This window comes from Ostrea edulis, chromosome 8 (assembly GCF_947568905.1).
Source record: "Ostrea edulis chromosome 8, xbOstEdul1.1, whole genome shotgun sequence".
Classification (NCBI taxonomy): Eukaryota; Metazoa; Mollusca; class Bivalvia; order Ostreida; family Ostreidae; genus Ostrea; species Ostrea edulis.
Genome location: NC_079171.1, coordinates 43,413,861 through 43,436,098, shown reverse-complemented (window position 1 = coordinate 43,436,098; position 22,238 = coordinate 43,413,861). Strand labels below are relative to the sequence as shown.

The 22,238-nt window shown below is 35.9% G+C and overlaps 3 protein-coding genes across 5 annotated transcripts in view; 2 read left to right on the top strand and 1 right to left on the bottom strand.

The window, feature by feature from the left end:
- The window catches only part of LOC125662394 (uncharacterized), a 1,158,266-nt gene that overhangs the window by 97,039 nt on the left and 1,038,989 nt on the right, over positions 1 to 22,238 (top strand). The gene's annotated exons all lie outside the window — the stretch shown is intronic.
- Positions 4,921 to 11,769, top strand: LOC125661707 (uncharacterized). 3 transcript variants are annotated; one of them, XM_048893837.2, is made up of 6 exons: positions 4,921 to 5,379; positions 7,620 to 7,782; positions 7,863 to 7,932; positions 8,023 to 8,079; positions 8,669 to 10,075; positions 10,850 to 11,769. In XM_048893837.2, the coding sequence occupies exons 2-6, from the start codon at positions 7,756 to 7,758 to the stop codon at positions 11,503 to 11,505; spliced, it is 2,217 nt and encodes a 738-aa protein (XP_048749794.2). In that variant the 5' UTR covers positions 4,921 to 5,379; positions 7,620 to 7,755; the 3' UTR covers positions 11,506 to 11,769. The 3 variants fall into 3 exon arrangements, with proteins under 3 accessions (XP_048749794.2, XP_048749793.2, XP_056002141.1); XM_048893836.2 differs by lacking the exon at positions 4,921 to 5,379 and adding an exon at positions 5,873 to 6,072; XM_056146166.1 differs by lacking the exon at positions 4,921 to 5,379 and adding an exon at positions 7,250 to 7,521.
- LOC125661715 (uncharacterized) lies at positions 18,500 to 21,970 on the bottom strand. The gene is made up of 2 exons (XM_048893852.2): positions 20,943 to 21,970; positions 18,500 to 20,234 (listed from the first exon to the last, which is right to left on the bottom strand). The coding sequence occupies exons 1-2, from the start codon at positions 21,886 to 21,888 to the stop codon at positions 19,555 to 19,557; spliced, it is 1,626 nt and encodes a 541-aa protein (XP_048749809.2). The 5' UTR covers positions 21,889 to 21,970; the 3' UTR covers positions 18,500 to 19,554.

The following is a 22,238-nucleotide window of genomic DNA, read 5'->3' as shown; positions in this document are numbered from 1 at the left end:
CATCTCGTTACAGCGTTGACATGATTCAGAACCCCTTAACGTTACGGCCCTGAGCACCGTGCACAGGTCAAACTTTGTGACTTTTTACCTAAAACTGGTCAGGTCTCTACATGAATGAAAAATTATTGACTGGAATGTAAAACGATATAACAAACAATAGCTGGAACGTCTCGATTAAAACAATATTTAGATGTTGTAAACTTTACGCAGTGCCACTCTGCAAATTATGAGTATCTAGTAGTGTATTCAAAGGTACAAGGAATAGATGCACACCATTGTAAACACACAGGCCTCTGTTTTTACACGCCGGTAAGATAAATAATTCTACGTATTGGTTTATCGCTTTAATACGCAATACCTTTTCATTCTCACAACAAAATCCATGTATATGTGTAGTGCATACTATTTACTTTGCAAAACTGTAATACAAACTATTCACTTGTAAACAGCAACATAGGGGATAAACAAAAATCATGAAACACTGTTTTTCAACATCACACATTAAATTGACAATTTTTTTTTAAGATTCGACCTGTCGAGTTGTACTAGCTATTATAAGACTTGTCCGGAAATGATGGCTTTTACACCTAAACGATGTGAAACGACAAACATAAGTGGTGCTCTTAATGCATTGAAGAAGTTATACGTTGAATGTCATTGAGATATCGCTTAAAGATAGGAATTACTGAGTATGTCGAAGTTAATGTAGCCCTTCGTCCTTCAACGTTTCGTTAGTACATGTACTAGTATATGCAAATAAAAGTCGCAAAACATGCATGGGAAAATGGAAAGGCAATTGAGGAAGTTAGCAAGTGTAAATATTTGCTATCCAACGATTGATTTCAAAGTTCATAATATCTCTCTTGCAAGAAACACAATACATACATTTTCTTGAATGTTTTTTTCTTCCTCTTCTTTGTATTTCTTTCATACGAAGCTGCCAATCGAAATGGCACGTGGTCGTGAAGATTGACAATTAAGCGAGTCACTTAATAGATACACGTAATATATTTAATATTGATTGGATGAACAAGCTGGTTAGGTTGTTAGAGCCTTTGGCAACAAGAATAATGTTTCAATATAAATTATGATATATGTGACATTCCTAAAAGTAATTCATTTTCATATGACATATAACCAATACAGGTGCTTCACCTTAATCAATCCATATTAGGATACGAATACAAATACTATTGTTAGGATCATACGGAAAATGTTTCAGAAGTGTCTTTATTATGGGTTTAAATTTAATCAGATATATCCATAATTTACCCAGTGAAATTTCTAGTTTGATTGATATTAGGGTCTCTATGCACATGCCAAACATGACGCAAGCATTTCAACCGTGAAAGGTGAAGATAACGAACAGTGATCAATATCATAACTCCTATAAGTAATACAAAATAGAGAGTTGCGTAAACACGGACCCCTGGATATACATGTACCAGACATGGGATAAGGTGTCTTGGAGGAGTAACCATTCTCTGTCCGTGCAATAAAACATAGTATTATTTCTGTTCACTGTAAACAATGATGTTTTACGTAGGTGAAATGCCATGAATTTTAATGTGAAAACGCCTACCGCGACACAATTTCGTTTTAAAGGTACATATACCCGACTTTCGCTTCTAATTTCAGTTGTTTATCGAAGGTAGAATATTTTTTATCTTTTTAAGTGTTAGGTTTGATACGACAAGGGCACGAGCGGGATTTTAACACATGACATATCGGTCACGAAGGTAAACTAACCGCCCAATGAAATGTGAAAATAACGAACAGTGATCAATCTCATAACTCCTATAAGCAATACAAAATAGAGAGTTGGGCAAGCACGGATCTCTGGATTGACCTGTGTGACCGATGGAGAGGGGATGCGTACCTGATCCCACCTCTGGTATATCCAGGGGTCCATGTTTGCCCTACTCGCAATTTTGTACTGCTTATAAGAGTTATGATATTGATCACTGTTTGTTTCCTTCACCTTTCATAGGTTAAAATTTTCATAAGTTAAAATTTGTACTTTGGGAAAGGTTTCTTATAAAACTAGCTCCCATTACAAGTACATTATGTAACAACGAAACCCCAGGACCCCATTTCACAAAGATTTCCCAAGATAAGTCGTGAAATATAAGTTCATTAAAAGGGCATTTCGTCGATTGAAATTGACAGTTTATTTATTTTTTATTGGTTATAGAGATGAAAATCTTTTATATATAAGTGGATTTGAAAAATCTTACACAGGATATACTTTAATATATATAATCCGGCTCTTAAAATTGTGTTTGTAAACACGCTTGTCATAGCCAGGAAACCAAAAGCGGAAGTGAGAACACCATGGATTAAAAAAAAAACAGTATGTCAAAAGCACTCAATATATGCTAATGATTAATCAATTTATGGAGCAAGCACAGCGAGGAATGAACAGAAAATGTTCGTTATTTATAAAAACCTTTTTACAGAAGCCGCCAACTTCGGCGACACAATGATAGTCAATTCACGTGACATGTCAACATAACCATTTGTTTTGAAAATAAAAAAAAGCTTAGATGTCTCAAATACACCATTGCGTCCGGTTTTTTATTTTTATTTGGGCTATTGCTATGTTTTACATCAATATAATTCCGTCATATTATCAATTATATATTTTTTTAAAAAACCACAAACCAATGCGGTACCAAAATGGGGCCCATGCCCCTTTAGTATACCCATGTTATACATGTAAATTAGGAAGTTTCTAAGATTTTTCACAACCATATCACAAAACATCGCTGGAGTGAATGTATCCTAGGACATGTCTTAAATGGTTCTATGAGATATGGAATCAACTCTTCCGATGTACTCATAAACAATTAGCGTATGCGGAAAATAGTGTACATGCAATCAGACATACATGTATAAATATTACTCATATATTTGGTATAGAGTTTACCAAAATCAAATTTAAACAAATAAATAAAACTTCTAAATAAAGATGAATAAATATATATACATACAGAGCCATAAATAAATGACCATACATGGATTAATTTCATTTTTATGTTCCCCGAAAAAATTGGGAGGGGGGATATAGTTGTGTCCGTCCATCTGAGCGCACAAGTCCTAAAACTTTCATCAGAAATTGAGATAATTGATCACAAATGTTCCTTGAGACAGGGACGTTTGGTTCAAGGTCCTTATAGAAAGGTCAAGGTCAACCACAAGGTAAAACAGTTCCTTATTTCAACAGGTTTTTTTATGTGAAAGTTTCCATCTCCTAAACCTTCTTTCAGAATTTGATCACATATATTCCACGAGACAGGAAATTTTAGACCAAGGTCATTTTTGAATGGTCAAGATCAGTCAGAATAGTATCGTAGATAAGGAGAAAGTTTCTTGTTTCATTGGAATGGTCAAGGTCACTCAGAACATATACCTTATATAAGGTCGTTATATCAACAGTTTATAAACAGGTATTCATCATACATGTACATAACACAAATAAGTGTATGAAAAAAGTGGATGCACACTTCCGTAGGTATTCCATGTCCATAATTCATATTTAATCAGACTAAACTTATATTTAACTTTAAAACGAAGGTTTCTGGCGTTGCACAATATAATAAAGTTTTCATCTTTTTGAAAGGGTTTAGAACTATACACTGTGTACCAAAATATGTTATAAAATTTCAAATCAAAATAAGTTGATTTCAAATTCTTTACTCGTCGCGAAAGGTGTTGTGCCCAGGGTAAAAACGTTAATAACTTCGTAATTAAGTTCTTCAATTAAAATAGTTATGATTTTCATAAAGCATGTTTAAACTACATGACCTACCAAGCACAACGTGACGTCTTTTCTGGTGTAGTTACCACATATTATTTGAAAGATAAGTAAGTTATAAAGAAAACACCGCAAACATGCAGACGAAAATGCCCGAAAAAGATGTCAGTCATCCAAACAGATTGCAAAAGTAAATTCTGTTTTGACCTGGGTGAAGCCAATAGAGGCAATAAAAACATGACGGAAGTTACAGGGATTGATTGGTTGTATATTGTTGTCCCTCTAGATAATCTTTCCCTCATATGGAGACGTTACCATTACCAGTAAAAGGCTGCAAAATTTAGTCTTGCGGCCTTTAAGCAGGGAGGGATCTTTATCGTGCCACATGAATGAAGAGTAGATATGTAATGATCGATTGATTGCATATTGTTTAACGTCCCTCTCGAGAATATTTCACCCATATGGAGATGTCATTATTGCCGGTTAAGGGCTGCAAAATTTAGGCCTATGCTCGGTGCTTACGGCATTTGAGCAGAGAGGAACCTTAATCTTGCCACACTTTCTGTGACATGCAGGGCCTCGGTTTGTGCGGTCTCATCCGAAGGACTGCCCCATTTAGTCGCCTCTTACGACAGGCAAGGGGTATTGAGGACCCATTCTAACCCGGATCCCCACGGGACAATATGTAATGAAAATACAAACTCCAATATTCATAACGTTATCAAGAAAGACAGCCGCCTTTTGATGAGAGAAATTGCATGCATTTGTAATGTTAGCAAATCTTCGTTGTCCAACACTACACTGATGACAGTAGATGACATTTATTTAACTCATGATAAAGAAGAAAAGAGAAATCCGTGAAGTGTGCAGGTGACTACGTCGAAAAATGGGATAGTCCTGGTCACAATGTTACAAACAAGTCAATCTGGCTTAGGTCGTGTGGCTTGTACATGTATAACAATGTATATATGCTGATGTCGATAATGCACTTAAAGTATTGTGCATTCCTCTGATATTTGTATATTTACATGTATATCACCATGTTTTATATATTTAAATATCATTTCACGCACTTCCCACAGTCGTCATTTTAATGAGAAAAATAACGTCAACTGAGTTCTTTGACAGCCTTCGTCCCGGCATTGCTATTGTAAAGGTTGTCTCTAATTTATTACAATGACCTTGTGTAATGAGGAAGGAGTATAATAGTGTTATACATTATACCTAAAATGAAGGGGATTCATATTTAACAACCGGTTTGTTGAAATGAGTATCATGTTCACAAGTCGTTACCCCATTGTACAATAATGGGGTACGGCTACCCGAAACTACATGTAAAGAGAGCGTAAATATATGTTGTCTTCATTTACATTTACTTGCATAACACCAACAATATACCTCTTGCTCACCGGTTTAAAAACGTTTCTTTTACGTATAACTGCTCATGGATTTGTGTGCAAAAGTATTCAGCTATTGATTGATATTGATATTGGGTGTTGTAATTGATCTCAGAAGTTTAAACGTCCCTATCCGAACGAGACGCATTCGATCGTGACTATCTTCAGTGTTCGTACAAGAAGACATTAAAAACTCCTGTGAGAGGATATTTCTTCATGAAACAGGTATGCTTTTAATTTCTATTGTTTCTCACATTTTATTTCTACAATATATATCTAGGAAAATAGTTAACCTTCTGTTTAATTAGATGTAAAACGAAACGAGAAAATGAAGGTTACAATGATCAGAATTCAAGCGAACTACACACGAGCTCTTCCTTTGTAAATATCCCAGTTTAAAAAGAAATGTTATGTATTTACATACAGTTATGTCATGTTAAGGAAAATTAGAATTGATAACGATGTGTTTTATCTTTTATAAATACCAAGACCAAGTGACAATATACAGTGATCTGTATATCGATTTTAAGTACATTTGTACCGAGACTGTAAGCCATACGTAAACGATGTTAAACCCAGAAGATCAAGTTACATGTTTATGCATTCCGGGTTTATTCGTACCAGATATGTAAACAAAGATATCTACATTCACTTCTCATTGATACACAGTGGGTTTTTCTAAACTTTAAAACTTTTCAAAAGCAATATAAGAGTGATCATTATGAGCTTATTCAGAGTTGCACGGATACCACAAAACATCACGCGCAAGCTATTGAAAGGGCACATATATGAAACTTCCTAAATGTTTTATGACAGTACAATGCAATACATCGTCATGGTGAAATAATGTCCTATGACTACACTGTTTAACCACGAAGCCGCGTCAGTGCATTGCTTTTTAGATACAAGGAGAACAAGGTAAAATCTTATCTATTCGTTTAATTAATTGATTTTGTAAGGGGTAATTTCTATACTTATTGTTGAATAAAGTTTGCGATGAATTCCGAAACGCTTATCCAGAGTTACAGTTTGCAGCTTGATATTGTGAAGCTCCTAAGCCATTATTGAATTTCATTTGATTAGTAATTATCGTTACAATAATTAAAACATATTTTCGTATTCGATGATTTAGCATGAAATTACAATAAAAGAAAGCAAAGTTGCGGACACGCTTTGGTGGATGGATGTCGGTGCGATACGATATTGCTTATTTGTATATCCTGATTCCTCGCGCTTGCGTGAGTGTTGCCTGATGCAACGATTCAATAACAACACTGGTGTCAATTCCCGCGAAAATCACAAACCATACCGGTTTGCAAATAGCATCCTGATAGGCACAAACATCATGCACTTTTATGACGTTTGAGCGTAAGTTTGAAAACGGTGTTGACTGTTGTGTTATCCAAGTTCACTGTATGCTTTAAGTTTCATAGAATTCAAATCGGTTTCTTAAACACATAGAATAACGGAAAATCAAATCACCATACTCGCCAAGTCTCAATGTTTAGAGAGTTCGTTTTGTAACCGGAAGTTTGCGCCTCGGTTGACATTGGTTCTCTCGGGATGTGACGTCACAAAGGCAGCGTACTAAATTGGCACAACATAAGAGTCAATAAGGCGCCAACAATAAAACAATGAATTGAAATATAACGTCTAAGTTATAATAATTAATTTACATTCAATTTAGATTTGAACATGTTTACAAATACTAATTCTTTTTTGTTCTCCTTAAGTATTCATTATATTATTTTTGAAAAGTTTATACAACCGAAATATTAAAATAGTTACCATTGGAGCGTAAATCGAAATGTTCCCTGCAGGGTGTATCCCTGACGGATGGGTCCCTTATTTGTTGTTTGTGAACTCTTACACGGTCAGCTAATTTGATTCCGATCCGTCTTATATAATTCTCTCCGTAGGAAGTACAAAATATGCAATATACTAAATTTCTAGATTGGCATGACATATTGGTATATACCGCGAATACTCGTTTTATCACATTTAGAAGTAAATTAATCCCCTATTTTAAATGACAGGTGCCACAACGGGGATTCATACATTTGAAAACTGTGGGTTTTTCTTCATCAGAGGAATTAGCTGGCTCTTGTTAGTGGTTTAGTCTAGGTTTGAGGGTTGACGTCGACTGTTGGCAGTGTTCTTTGGTTCAATGAGGTCCCTAATATTTTCGGTTTGTTGTAAAATCGGGAAGCATGATTCTCAGAAGAGTACGTATTAAGTAAAATGTTTTCAATTCTGTAGACGGTTATTCATTCTGGTTTCACCAATGACAATGGTACAAACACGTCTCGCCACGTTAAAATATATATTGCATTCTTCATGTGAGGGATGGCAAACATTGAATACAAGGTACAGTTCGGGAATATGTTTGGATGGGGTTTTCTTCCTTTTTTAGGTATTACAAATCTGTCATAATTTTCCGATCTTCTTTTATTATTGGTTTCCAGCGTAAATTTCATAGAGGAATGTGAATTCTTCGCACGTCTCCTGCATTAGACAGGACAACCAACCATACCAATGAAAATGAACAAGTCCCTTACACCTGAAGATCCGTAAGGCGTACAGACAGCACCTATTTTAGAGATGGCGAGACAGATTATTTTCCCCAAGGTGAGATGAAAAATATCTTTCAGAATCCATCCAACTACAAATTCTATACCTGTGTGTAATTGTGTTATCCCCCATTTCAGAGTCCAGGAGGAAAGTCTTCTTCATCAACGGACAGCTATGCTATGAAGGAATCCAATTTTGGCGATTGGGGTGAATATCAAATCGATCTCATTTCCAGTATATACAATTCATTTCCACCTAAGAGACAAATATTTTATTTGATGCGATTGTACATTGTAGGAGTGGGTGGAACACCATCATCAGACAGAAGAGTGACGTCCATGGATTATCGAATAAGTAAGGGTAACTTAACAGACGGTTACCAATCAGAATACAATATCTATTCAATCAATCAATCATTGTGTCAATATCTACCGTGACATGGGTTCTCCTATTTATGGTCCTACTCTTGACTTCTATTTCTAATGACGGGCTCTTATTGAAGCAGCGACTATGTTAAGCGCGTTAGGTTTAACCCAACTCCGGAATATCGAATCAAACTTTGACCTTCCAGTTGCAGAGTTTTTGTCCAACAAGTAGTAATCATATTGTCACAATGACATTAGCATCATTGATATTGAAATTGTTATTGTTTAGAATTCTTCTGATCATGAAGAGCAAATGAATTGCACACAATGTAGGGATTCACTAGTCATGGATAAACACTTACGACCGGGCCAGGACTTAACTCAAAACACAAAACGAAATATGTCCGAGTCTATTATCTAGACGTTTGACGATATTTTAAGAGGATACTACGTGTTCAAACTTTATGTGAGATATGATAAAGGTAAAACAAAAACAGGAATGTAATACATAGTACCATAACAGTAATTAGTATCTATGCTTAGTACTTAACATACAGTTTATTTTTCTATTTATACAGTGCTTCCCCTACTCCCCTTTCCAAGTGAACCTTTCTTTCTCCCTGGGCAGATGTGGCAATCTAGATTAATGTTAGACAGACGTTCATTTCAGACTCAAAATCCGAAATATCAAGAAGAAACATGTCGTTGCCTTAGAAATATAATTCGTAGAACACAAACATGTAAAATGTTTCAACGTCTGGATGCAATAGAAACATTCCTTGATGCATTTGTCTTGAAATTAGAATTCAAGGGATTTCCAATTACTTTACCCAAACCAAAAACCTGCAGTCAATACAAAACGTATGAGGACATCAATATGGAAACACCAGCGACAGAAAAGAGCCCAACTGCATGCAAAGCTTGTATTCATCAAGTAAAGAGTGTTGAGAGCGCGTATTTTGAGTGTGATTTTAGACAAAAAATTAAATTAGCTGCCACCAGAGGAGATGTTTGGTATATCAAGTCTCTTCTCAATTTTACATCCCCAGGAATAATGAGAAACATTTGTGGTGAACTTTGTTCTGAGAGACCAGACACAGATTTTTGCACCAAAGTGATTGTGGATACAATACGAAACAAATTCTTGAAATTGTATAAGGAAAAGTTGAAAATAGTTCTTATATGGACAGGCTATCGAGTAACAAATTCATATAGAATTACAAGAGGTATAGATACTATTGTTGTCATTACAGAATCAACAACAAAAAACAAACTAAGTGATACATTTTGGGGCCTTGATCTCGTAATACGTACAAAAGACGAGTGTGATAAAGAGGCGGAGAGATTACTCATACATGAGAACTTCGAAGTAGATTCTTTTCAACACAATTCTGTCGATTTTAAAAAGATTGAGAATATCTTTCAATGTCACAGCAATGTCACGCTAATAAACACGTCGAGTGTTCGTTCAAAAGGATACCACACGAAGTCAAGAAAAGTGGTGAAAACGCCAACAATCGTTATACACTGCCAAGTGAAAGGCGTGGTCCCTGTTGGGGAGGGTATTTTCCCTCAAATTATAGATGATCTTCCGGTTGATGTTCGTGAGGGTGTTTGCCATTTTGCTGGAAAAGCACTTAGATTTAGTGAGGAGATAAGGACAGAGAATGTCCAGAAAACAGGAACAGTTGGGTGTTTCCTTGATCTCGAGAATCCAAAGAGGAAAGCACTTCTTACATGTGCACATGTCGTTCTTCCTACAAATATATTGAAAGAAAATAAAAGCGCTGAATATATTCGAAGACAAGAGGTTTGTGTTCTTGATAAGGAAGGTAAGAAAATAGGCGAAGTTGAAGACACCGTATTCACGCATGGGGATCCCACAGCTACGAGTGTTGACGCAGCCCTTGTAGAAATCACAGACCGACGTCCTTGTGATGGCTCTTTCGCCGACGTGTATTCATTAAATCAATTAGTAGCAGCTGGTAAGTAAACAGACGTGAGCGCTTGTTTCAATTCAAATTTTCCATTAAAAGGGATTCAACAGTCTCCTTCATAGTCAGCATCTCTCAAATCCATAGTCATTATAACGATCTAATTTATACCAACACAACCTGACATTAGGTCAAATGATGTCTGGCGTGTTTCATGCCAATTATTAGGCCTTCCTATACACTGATTTTGACTTCGGATAACTCCGTTTACCTGATCATGACAAAAGGCTCACGGCGGATGTGACCGATCAACAGTGGACACTTACTCCTAGCAGGCACACGAGCCTTTCTCGAGTATGTTCATGTGTCCGTGTTTGCCCTATCCTTAATTTTGTATTGTTTAAAGGAGTTATGAAATTGATCACTGCGTTATAAGAAGGTATAAAAAAAGATAAATGATAAAACTCAAATCTCCTATGAGGAACTCAAAATAAAGAGTTGGACAAACAAGGACCCCTGGGGTGGGATCAGGTACCAAAGAGGGGTACGTATTCACTGTAGATTGGTCAATCCGCCGTGAGCCCTATATCTTGATCAGATAAACAGAGTACCGCAGTCAAAATTTGTGTGTAAAGCACGGTCGAACAATTGGAATGAAACACGTCAGACAGCATTGGACCCAATGACAGCTGGTTGTATTGGCAAATTAGATCGTTATAACGACCATATTATTTGCGAAATACTAACTTTAAAGGAGATTTGTATTTCAAACTTATCGTTGCTTTTCTATTGATTACTGAAAATAATTTTGATTTTAAATTTCAGGTTTTTCAGTTCAAGATCCTCCACATTTTTCAAATGGGCAAATCGATTTAATAAGTGGGCATAATTTTCGAAAACCTATTCTGAAAGTGGGAGCAGCAAGTGGAATTACCCTAGGCTCCTTAAAGATAGGTAGAAGTAGCGCGCAGATCATTGATGATGTTGACATGAATGTCGACAATTCTTTCAGGATAAGAGTGTTTGGTCAACTGGAAGTCATTCCAAGAATTGACCCTTCTCAACCACCCGACACAACACAATGTTTTCTAAACGATGGTGACTCAGGTGCAATTGTATTTGCAATTACAAGCGAAACCCCCCTTGTTTTGAAATGTATCGGAATGGCCATTGCAAAAACTTCCTATGGATCGTGTTTACTGACCCCGATAGACAAGATCTTTGACGAGCTCAATATTCCATACAATTCTCTGTCAACCTTTTCTGTACCAAGGGGAGTTCTGGATAATGATTCCGATGGTCTCCGAAACTTGATTTCAATGATATCTCAACAGCTAACGGAAGTGAAATCTACAATGGATGCCAATGTTCAGGATACCAAAAAGGATCGAGAAGAAATTAAAGCTGAACTGGGGAAAATAAATGACAGATTAAGCACGGCAGAATCGGAGATTCTTTCCATCAAGAAAGGCGGACAATAAACATAATGAGGCCGACTAGGGTTATCTAGTAGATTACAAGATTGCTTACTGATTTTAACGGGATTTGTTTTCACATGAGACTTCAATGTATTGACTTATTGTTGAATGTAAAACAATGTGTACCTGTTTATAACATTTGTAGATTTCCTGTAAATTGGTTAACCTTAGTAAATTACTTGCCAATTTTGCGTAAGATGCTACTATTCTTGTTTGTAGATAGCTAAAATGCATTTTACGAAAATCATTAAACTATTATAATTGTTACATATTCCGGTGATATTACACTCGGACATCAATAGTTTTAGGTGAACTACCATATATTTAATGCGAAGTACATGTATTGTACTCAGACCAATACAAGTTGGGTTCCATACCATGCAATACGTCTCACCCAAAGAAAAACCGACTTTCAATTCCATTGTTCAAAGTTTGACGAAGGAATAATGAAACAAACCTTTGAAAATCGGAATTGTCGTGGTCATGGTTCAAACCCAGGTGCACGGCGAAGCGAGCTTTCGACCTCGGAACTATACCAATGTATTTTCAACTTAAATTTGAGCAATCACTAGCTAATACTAAAAGTGTTAGGGGTCAGAATAAACCCAACACAAGACAAGGCCTTATTGGTCACCTGAGTACTAGTGAAAAAGTATCAATACTTTCAAGGACTATGAAATATATAATATATTTCCTGTTCTGAATATCTAAGCTAAATTATAATGTTCAGCAACGGTATAAAACAAGATGTGTTCTTAAAACTTCACTGACCTCAAACATCCATACACTGATGAAAGGTTTGTTTCCATAATAGGTGTATTAAGATTAAAACATCAAAAGATATGACTAATTTGAATCCATCCTATAGAGTCAAATCCCTGTTTTGTGAAATTGACCATTTTTGGGGGGTACATTCTTGTTTGCTATTCCTAAGTATGTATTTAGAATTTATACAGTATCAGTAAACTTACTCATAAATACTATTTATAACTTTGGCTCCACCCTGGGGTCAGAACCTCTATTCTGGGGATCAGCAAATTTACAATTTAGGTAAAAGACTACCTGCTCTTTCTAAATATATATTTAGTTTAAATTTAGTCTCAACAACACTAAAGAATATTTTATTTCAGTGTTTTGCACATAGATACTATATAGTAAGTTTGGCCCCGTCCTGGGGTCAGAACCCTTATCCCGAGGATCATGAAATTTACCATTTTGGTAGAGGCCTTCCTGTTCAACATCACTTCATCGCTTCATACCAAATTTGAAAGAACTGAAATGATAGTTATTACATCGAAGTTAAAAATGTCTATTGTTCACTTGATTAATAATTGGTCATTTTGGCCCCACCCTAATACCGAAACCCCTACCCCAGGGATCATCAAATAAGACTACCTGTTCTTCCTTAATTTCTATTTAGTTTCAATTTAGTACCAATAGCACTAAAAAAAAATATTTAAGTGTTATACATATAAATACTGTATACCAATTTTGGCCCGCCATGGGGTCAGAACCCCAACCCTGGGGATCATGAATTTACAATTTTGGTAGAGGCCTTCCTGCTCTACATCGCCATGCATTTAGTTTTTCTTACACATATACGGTTCTTGAGAAGACGATTTTTGAAAATTGGTCAATTTTGGACAGTGTTTGCCCCGACCCTATGGCCCCAGGCATGCTGGAGTCCTGTAATTTATAATTTTCCTCCCCCTTGTCCTAAAGATGCTTCACACCAAATTTGAAAATAATTGGACTAGTAGTTATTAAGAAGAAGATAAAAATGTTCAATTGTTAACGCACGACGGACGACAACCAATTGCAAAAGGTAACCTGAGTTAAAAGGTGTCCTAAAAATCAATAAAAGGATTTCAAATATCTAATGTCATTTATCTATCTATCTATGAAAGGTGAAGATAACAAACAGTGATCAATCTCATAATTCCTCTAAGGAATACAAAATTAAGAGTTTAATCCCTATAACGCCATCTTGTTTCTCAGTAGCATTCCTTTATTTAAAACCTGATCATACACAGAGCAATGTTTTCTGTATGTAATCACTTTCCCAAAGTTTTAAATCCTGTCGCTTCAACAGATCCAATGATCCTAAGGCCATGGATTTCACAATTTTGCTAGAAGGGTTTCCCTTCATGTTCTGAGTCTGATTATTTGAAGGCCAAGAATTCAAAAGATGACTCTTCCACAAATAACTCATTTTCATTTAATATGAGACATAAACAATAGCTCTAACATTAGAATACCTGACCCAGGGGTGATGCATTTCACAAATTCGATAGCCGTATTTCTACTCATTATGACTACACATCCCGTCGGACCGCTATAATACGAGTATATATACATGTATATAGATTTATGAACATTACATTTGATGAAAAATTGTCACGTACTTTAAGAAATTTTTCACATATAAATATTCAAAGAATGACAACTGTTGACTACCAACCACAATGTGTTATTGCATCTTCTTTTAAACATTTGTTATTCCAATATTTTCTAACAAAGGATTGGCCTGTGTGTCACAAAACCACGCATGTGACAATGCGCTTTGAATAAAATACGCACTTAGAATATTTTTTTGAAGTGCGTTGAACCCTCTATCCATGGATAATCTATGAGTAAAGCGTTGACCAAAGGTCAAGAGAAAAGAATACTGTTTAAAAGAAATTCATGAAATCGGACAGACGGTGTAGGGCTCTCACAGAGCCAGGCCCTTGTAATTACCCAAATCAACAAAACGTCTAAATCTCATTTACCTACTGTCAACCCTGCTCTCAGTTTGGCTATATAATGGCCTGGAGTCAAGTAGATTCATAAACATTATAATATTATATCAGGAATTGAACAAAATAATTCCTGGATTTGTTTTCTACATTACTTTTATTTTCGCAATGCGTTTTGATGTTTGAAATCACCAGTCAATTCCGGAAAGACAACTCCAACTACCTTATTACATTTACAGTACGCGTATCAAATTGGAGCTATTTCATTTGTATTTGGCGTTTCTTCGAATTGCAGTTTTCTTACAGGTTCATCTCAGATTTCATTGACATTTTCCAATGGGTTCTAAAAATACCGGGGTGTGTATGATATAAGAAATACCCACATACGCAAGTATGTTAAGACAAGTTATACTCCATTTATGCATGCACTCTATGTGTAAATTGCATAGCATTTCAGATATGTCCTAAGCAAAAGAAGGGATGATTGATTATTTGTTTTACACCCCATCAAGAATTTTTCACTCATATCGAGACGCCACCAGCTGTAGGTGAAGTACCACAGATTAAGACCTACAGTGTATATGCTAAGTACTCACGGCGGTAGCAGTACCGGTAAATGTTCTTTATCGTGCAAACGCCTGCCGCGACACAGTACCTCCGTGTTTGATGTCATGTTTGATGTCATATCCTATTCTCACTCCTAAATGCCGAACGTTTGGCAAAGCAGCGATCACTACTCATATTTACATCTTAGGTCTAACACGCCCATGGTACGAGCGGGACTCGAACTCACGATCCTCCGGTTACACAGCAAACGCTTTACCACTGAGCTACCGCGACCGATGGTCGGTACAGTGTACATGCAGTTACAATCTTGCAGGCCAAGTGAAAGTGGATGAAACCAACGATAATTTATTGAGTTATATTTTTATTGACGGTTTATTTCATTTGAAATATTGGAGTGTGCGGGTGTTTATAGCAGTAAGTGTACAGATGTTTTCAGCTGGTTGTCGGATATCGAAAAGAAGCACCCCCTTTTTTTGCTATTGTTTGTTCCCTAAATATTATATTATTTATATTTTAAAATTATCTGTTATTTAAAATTTTCTTAGTAAATAAGTGTCAGTATTTATCAGGTTAATGTGCAATCATAATACAAGAATTGTATTCAAAATGAACATCCCCGTCCAATTCGACATTTGAAATTAAAACCTGTACGTTCACGATATTTTAAAAAGAATAACAGGAAATGAAATACTTAGTAACGGAGCACATGTCACCATCATTTCAATGTGCATGTAGGCGGTGAATTAATTGCTGGTATATGTATGTAATGGTACCCATTCGGTACACATGTAGGCGGTGAATGAATTGTTGGTATATGTATGTAATGTACCCAGTCGGTACACATGTAGGCGGTGAATTAATTGTTGGTATATGTATGTAATGGTAACCATTCAGTACACATTCTCGGGTAAGCCCTGTACTAATACTTGAAGATGCAGAGAGGGATATTTCACCCTAGGTGTGATCCAATCAGGAATAAAATTCCCTACTACGCTCTATTTTTTGGGGGGGTGGGGGGGTCAACAACAAATTAATTTTTAGTTCTTCGTCCCCGACCGGGCGCCGTATTGAGCTACAACGATTCGATAATGCTGGGGGACTGAATCACACGGCTCTGCATTCAGTTTACTGAATGTCATAATCTCATTCTGTGTCTTTGGCTGGTCCATATTGTTTATGAAATGGAAAATATTTCTCCCTGTTAAGCCTAATTTTCTTTCTTTTATTATCAAGTACCCCATTTTAATCCTCCCCTAGAGTGCCAGGGGCCCCTGGATAAGACACATCTATAACAGTAATTACAAAATCATATACATACCGTTCTTGGCACACTGATTTGACTGCGGATAACTCCGTTTACCTGATCAGGATATGGGGCTCACGGCGGGTGTGACCGGTCAACAGGGGATGCTTACTCCTCCTAGGCACCTGATCCCACCTCTGGTGTGTCCAGGGGTCCGTGTTTGCCCAACTATCTAATTTGCATTGCTTGTAGGAGTTATGAGATCGATCACTGTTCGTTATATTCACCTTGCATACAGGTGTCAATTATTATTAAAGAAAATCATGTTATATGATACATTAGTGTGTATAATCAGAAACAGTGAAAAGTATTGGCGTCGATGATATTGTTCAATTTAGAAATTTTATTTCAATGTTTTATATAGGGAAAAAGGAAAAAAATCGTTTACCTTTTTGCTACGCTATTAGAGACAGGACACCTCAAATACAGGGTTTCTAGGTCATATAAAGAAGGAGGTATTCTTACATAATATTATATAACGTATATACATATTCATAATATACAGTGGATGCGAAAAGGGGCTAAATCCTCACCTAGGGCGCCATGAATTGGATACATTTATATGATACAAGTTCTAGGCCCAATTAAGAAAGTGTTTGAGAAAAGGAAATTTACTTTCACATGTTTTAAGACGTGTGATACTAGCAGATTAATAATTATAAATAGTTTTATAAAATACAAGATACATTAAGCAAGAATGTAAGAGTGAATAATTTAACATTTCTTTAGAATGTGAGATATACAAGTATTGAGACAGGGGATGCTTACTCCTCCTAGGCACCTGACCACCTCTGGTGTGTCCAGAGGTTCATGTTTGCCTAACTATTTACTTTGTATTGCTTATGGGATTTATGAGATTGATCACTGTTTGTTATTTTCATCTTCCATTATACACTTAGATTTGATTTAGATATTGAGGTATACTTTTGAGATTTCATCAAGCGAATGAAAATATCTTCGGAATCGTTTGAGAACATTGGAATGCTATGAGGCAAATATGAGAGAATTTATCAAATGATTTATAATTGTTATCGAATTATTTGAGAACATTCTTGAGATTGTCGAGAAATACAATTACATTTGATCGAGATAAAATGATGAGACATATTTCTAACATTTTATCAATTCTTTTGGGTTAATGGTATTTTAATGTTTCTCTGAGTGGTATTGTGTCGAAACATTATGTTAAGGAAAAAACCTAATATTATTCTTCTTAGATGTCATTTAATAAAAAGGTGAACTTTTCACATATCAAAACGAGTTTGTAATTTATTCCAGCAAACGTTTGATGCATACTATTTATATCACTGCAAAATACGTTCATTTCATTAATTTAACAGTCCCATTACGTTATAAATCATTTTCATAATAAGGACCGAACTAAGTCGAACAACAATATGAATGACTATAAAACGTTTTCATGTTTTCCATTTCATGAAAAATATTTCATAAGGAATTCCCCATCTTAAATACTAGTAAAGCATGCATTTATAATTGTTTAGGAAAGTGTTCCAAACTTCCAATATTTATTCTTTCCTTTACTTAGCAATTGCAATCAATTATTAAATATTTTGCTTTGATATGTTAGTAGTACTATCATAATTTGTATATCCATACAGCATCATTACAAGCCAAGCCTAGCGATTCTCAGTACTTTCAGTACTTTGATTTTTATTCAGTTGATAACATGTAAAATATATCACACAGTGCCTAAAAAGAACCTGGCCTTTGAGCAGGGAGGGATCTTTATCGTGTCACACCTGCTGTGACACGGGACCTCGGTTTTTGCGATCTCATCCGAAGGACCGCCCCATTTAGTTGCCATCTACGACAACCAAGAGGTACTAAGGACCTATTCTAACCCGGATCCATACGGGATTACATAGAATGACTTTCGTGACTCTTTGTATAGAAATATTCCTTACTTTGAGACGTTAAGGGGATTTATATCTAAATTGGCATTGCTAAAAATGATAAGAAATACTGTAATTATTGGTCCATTGATTGTATCTTGCTTAACGTCCCTCTCAATTTTTTTCACTCATATTGAGACGTCACCAATACCTGAGAACGGCTTCAAATTTAGGCCTATGTTCGGCGCTTACGGCAATTGAACAGTGGGGGTTATTTAGCGTGCCACACCTACTGTGACACGAGACATCACTTTTTAAGGTCATTTTCGAGGACCCATGACATTTACACCTTATGCAGAGCAGTTGGCGATATAACTGTCACTACCTGTTTTAACGACTTAGGTCTGTCGCGGCCGGGACTCGAATCCCGACCTTCCGAATGCGCCACCGCGGCGGTTAATTATTGGTCCAAACTGGCTAGATTCCTTGTGGTTGTGTTAATGGTCTAGTCATTCAACATACACAACATAATTAGAATCAGTTAACCATGCAATTTATTCAATCTAAAGGAATATATTCAGTATTATCTTATCACAGATAAATCATTTTTGTATTGATAAAATTATGCATTATAAAATAATTCGTAAGTTTATGTTGTTTTACACATGATATAAAGGAGTATGTACAGTAAATACGTTTACATGATTGTCCATTTCCTCACAAGCGTGTTTGACGTTTACATGTAACTAAATGAATAAAAAGAACAAGAGTGTATTACAACAAATGAAATTAACAGTTCTCTTTGGTTGCACAAAACTGCATAATGATGAATAAAATTACTATTGAAACAAGAGACATACAATGTATACACCTTAAAGGTCACCGGTATACAATGTAACATATAACTACTCAATGCATAGCTGAAACAATCAAAGAAAATCTTTAAAAAGCAAAAAACAAATGTACATAGTTATTTCAACGTCCTACATGTATAATGAAAGTGCATTTTAAAAACAATACATGCATGTACTGTATTTTTGTAATAAGACTACCGCTACCTGAGAGTTCAGTAACTAGTCTTCACACGCTTCATCTCTACACATATAGTAGTTTGTTAACATGTACTGTAGTATCCTAATTCTTACTTATATCTTCCGTAATACCTGAAACCCTAGCACAGGTGTAAAGACAGTCATTTTAAAAATTGTGATAGAGAAATACATGCTTTTAATAACTTTGCATTAACTGTCCACTAACTATAAACAAACTCGAAGAAGACTATTCTTGAACATCAATATACTCATTTGGATTACGACCTAAATTAAGACCTTTCCCCTGGCCAAAGGGTACATAATTCTATAGGTGACTAAACCTTAATCATAGTAAAGTGACTATGAAATACACAGTTTTAGTTTATTGATTAAAATGGTCATGTACTTGTATTCCATTACGTTCAAATGTTAACGCAAGAGTTGAAGACGAATGGTGTCTAACTACCAATCACAAAAGGTTACTCAAATGCTCTAAAAATCACATTCTTTAGTTCGGTGTAAATGTTGATATTTGACCAATGATCATTAACCGTTTGATCTCAATCTTGGGTTTCATCAGATTCTCTCCCTCCTCTGACTTTTGATTCAGCAATGGTTAACCTGTCATTAAATTTTACCAAGTCTTTTTTTAGACTTTCAACGTCACTTTTGGTAGCCATGCTCTCGGATTTACTTGTCAACGTTGTAATTGTAGATTGCATCGCCGTCAGTTGTTGAGTGATTGACGTAATCATACTTCGAAGACTCTCGGAATCAGAGTCTTGATTGTTGGTTGGTATTGAAAACTTGGAAAAACAATTATATGGAAGGCCCAGGGCATCAAGTACTTTGTCTATGGGAGTCATTAGGCATGACCCATAGGATGTCCTTGCAACAACCATTCCAATGCATTTAAGAACCATGGGGTTATCGTTGTAAATAGCGAATACGAGAGCGCCGGAATCTCCATCACTCACAAAAGGTTGTCGGGAGTCGGAAGGTTGGGTGGGATCTATCCTTGGCAAAACTTCTAACTGTCCAAACAACTGAATATTAAATGAGCCATCAATGTTTACATCGCATTCATCCATAATATGGGCACAACTTCTGCCCATTCTTAGCGAGCCAATTGTCAGTCCACTGGAGGCGCCCACCTTTATGACTTGCTTTCGGAAATTGGAGGTAGAAATTTTCTCTATTTGTCCATTCGAAAAATGTGGTACATGTTGCACTGAAAAGCCTAAAGGAATATGAAAATCGTATTTTAACATTAAGCAGAGCTACTCTACAGTGTATGTAATATTACAAGTACTGTTCACCACTCTATTTTAACAGTCTGTACTTGTATAAATGTAAACCATTATTGACATTTGGGGTCCATAAGGATGAATGTATAATATGACTATAGAATTGTACAAATACTGTGAGTATACAACAATTCCGCAATATGGTTATCAATTTCGTGCTAAAAAAAATCTTAAAGGAAGGGATTTTGAAATTACGGGGATATTTTGTATACGAGTACAGCGAGGTCATAATACATTGGCTTTTGCAAACTGTGGAATCATTTAAATTCGCGAGGTCGGTTTTCTTGCGTTGTCTAGACTTCATACTTTCGTTGTGATGTAATTTCGTAGATATTATTACTGTAACTTGAAACATGAAATAAATTGTGTATTTCGGTATGGTTTGAAATTGGTGAAAAATTGAGCCTCCAAGAAATCTAATGATTCCCAAATAGTCATTCATAGGAGAACACATTCATAAATTGTGAACATTAATGGGGTTTTTTCCTTATTGCAATTTGTCAAGAAACAGCAAGTTATGCTAATTTTGTCAAATTCATAGTCCAGATAAAGTATTTAAAAAAATGTTTAGATATGGCACTTGAAAAAAAACCCAAAAACTAAAACAGGTTATATGATATTTGATAAAATGTAATACATACCAGCTTCGCATAACTGGTTTACTGAATAAACATCAGAGAAGTACCCATCACTAGGGTGTCGACCTGTAATCTCTACGAGGGCTACATCAACACTAACTGTTTCTGGTTGTCGTGAATCAAATACTGCTTTGGTAATTTTACCAATTTCATTTTTTTCTCTATCAAACACACGTATTATTTCTCTCCTTCGAACATACTCGCTTGCCAATTGGTTTTGTAACACATTTGTTGGTAAAACAACATGAGCACATGTTAAAAATGCTTTACCAGGTGGATTGTGCAGGTCTACAAATCCTCCGAGAGTTCCAAACTTTGCACAGTTATCAGCACATATATTTTCACTCATGCATAGTTCTCTTACTGCGAGGCTGCATGTTCCTTCTCTAACATCGACTTGAAATCCACTCACTTTCTCTGGAAACATTCTTTCGCCGATAGGTACCACTCCTTTTACATGGCAGTAGATAACAATAGTTGGTGTTTTTGTTACTCGGAAGGAACTCGTGCCAAATCCTTTTGATTTGACGTTCGATAAATTTATCAAAGAAATGTTACTGTGGTTATTGAACAAGTCCGACAATTCGGTTTTATTCACAGGATTGACAGTTGCTTCTGTCGGATCTTGTAATTCGTATTGAAATAATGCATTTGCTTCTGTATTGCATTCATTTCCTGGCACTACTATGACGTAGAATCCCCAAAGTGAACTATGTTCTTTTCGTTGTGTGTTTTCCTCTATAACAACAACGATAGTATCAAAGCCTGGCCCTGATGTCTTTGGTAATTGTCTTCCTACCCATAGTTTCAAAATTTTATACTTTGATTCATACAGTTTGCGACAAGTTTCCTTCATGGCCTCTACAATAGTGTGGGTAATTACACTACGGCCCGGTTTTTCCAGACATAATTCGTCACACGCACGTCTACAGTGTTCTTTTTGAAGCATAAAATAGAATTTAATGGAATTCACATCTTTCTTTTGACCCGCATATCTTATTTTTTTAATGTGGTCTAGATGATTATACTGCCTTTTCATGTCATTCAAAATGTGCGTATTCGCTTGGCAAACGAATTTTCCTTGAACGCTTTTAAGAGACACGAATTCTGAAACCAATATACGTCGCATATTGTTCATGATCCTGGGTATTGTTCGATACCCATCAAACGGAATATGAAAGACGTACATATCTAAGAATGAAGATATGCTGTCTAATAGCGGATATCCTTTGCGAGTTGCCAAATCTTTTAGTAGATTGTCCGAGCATATGCTTGGTTTTCTCATAGGCGATTCTGACC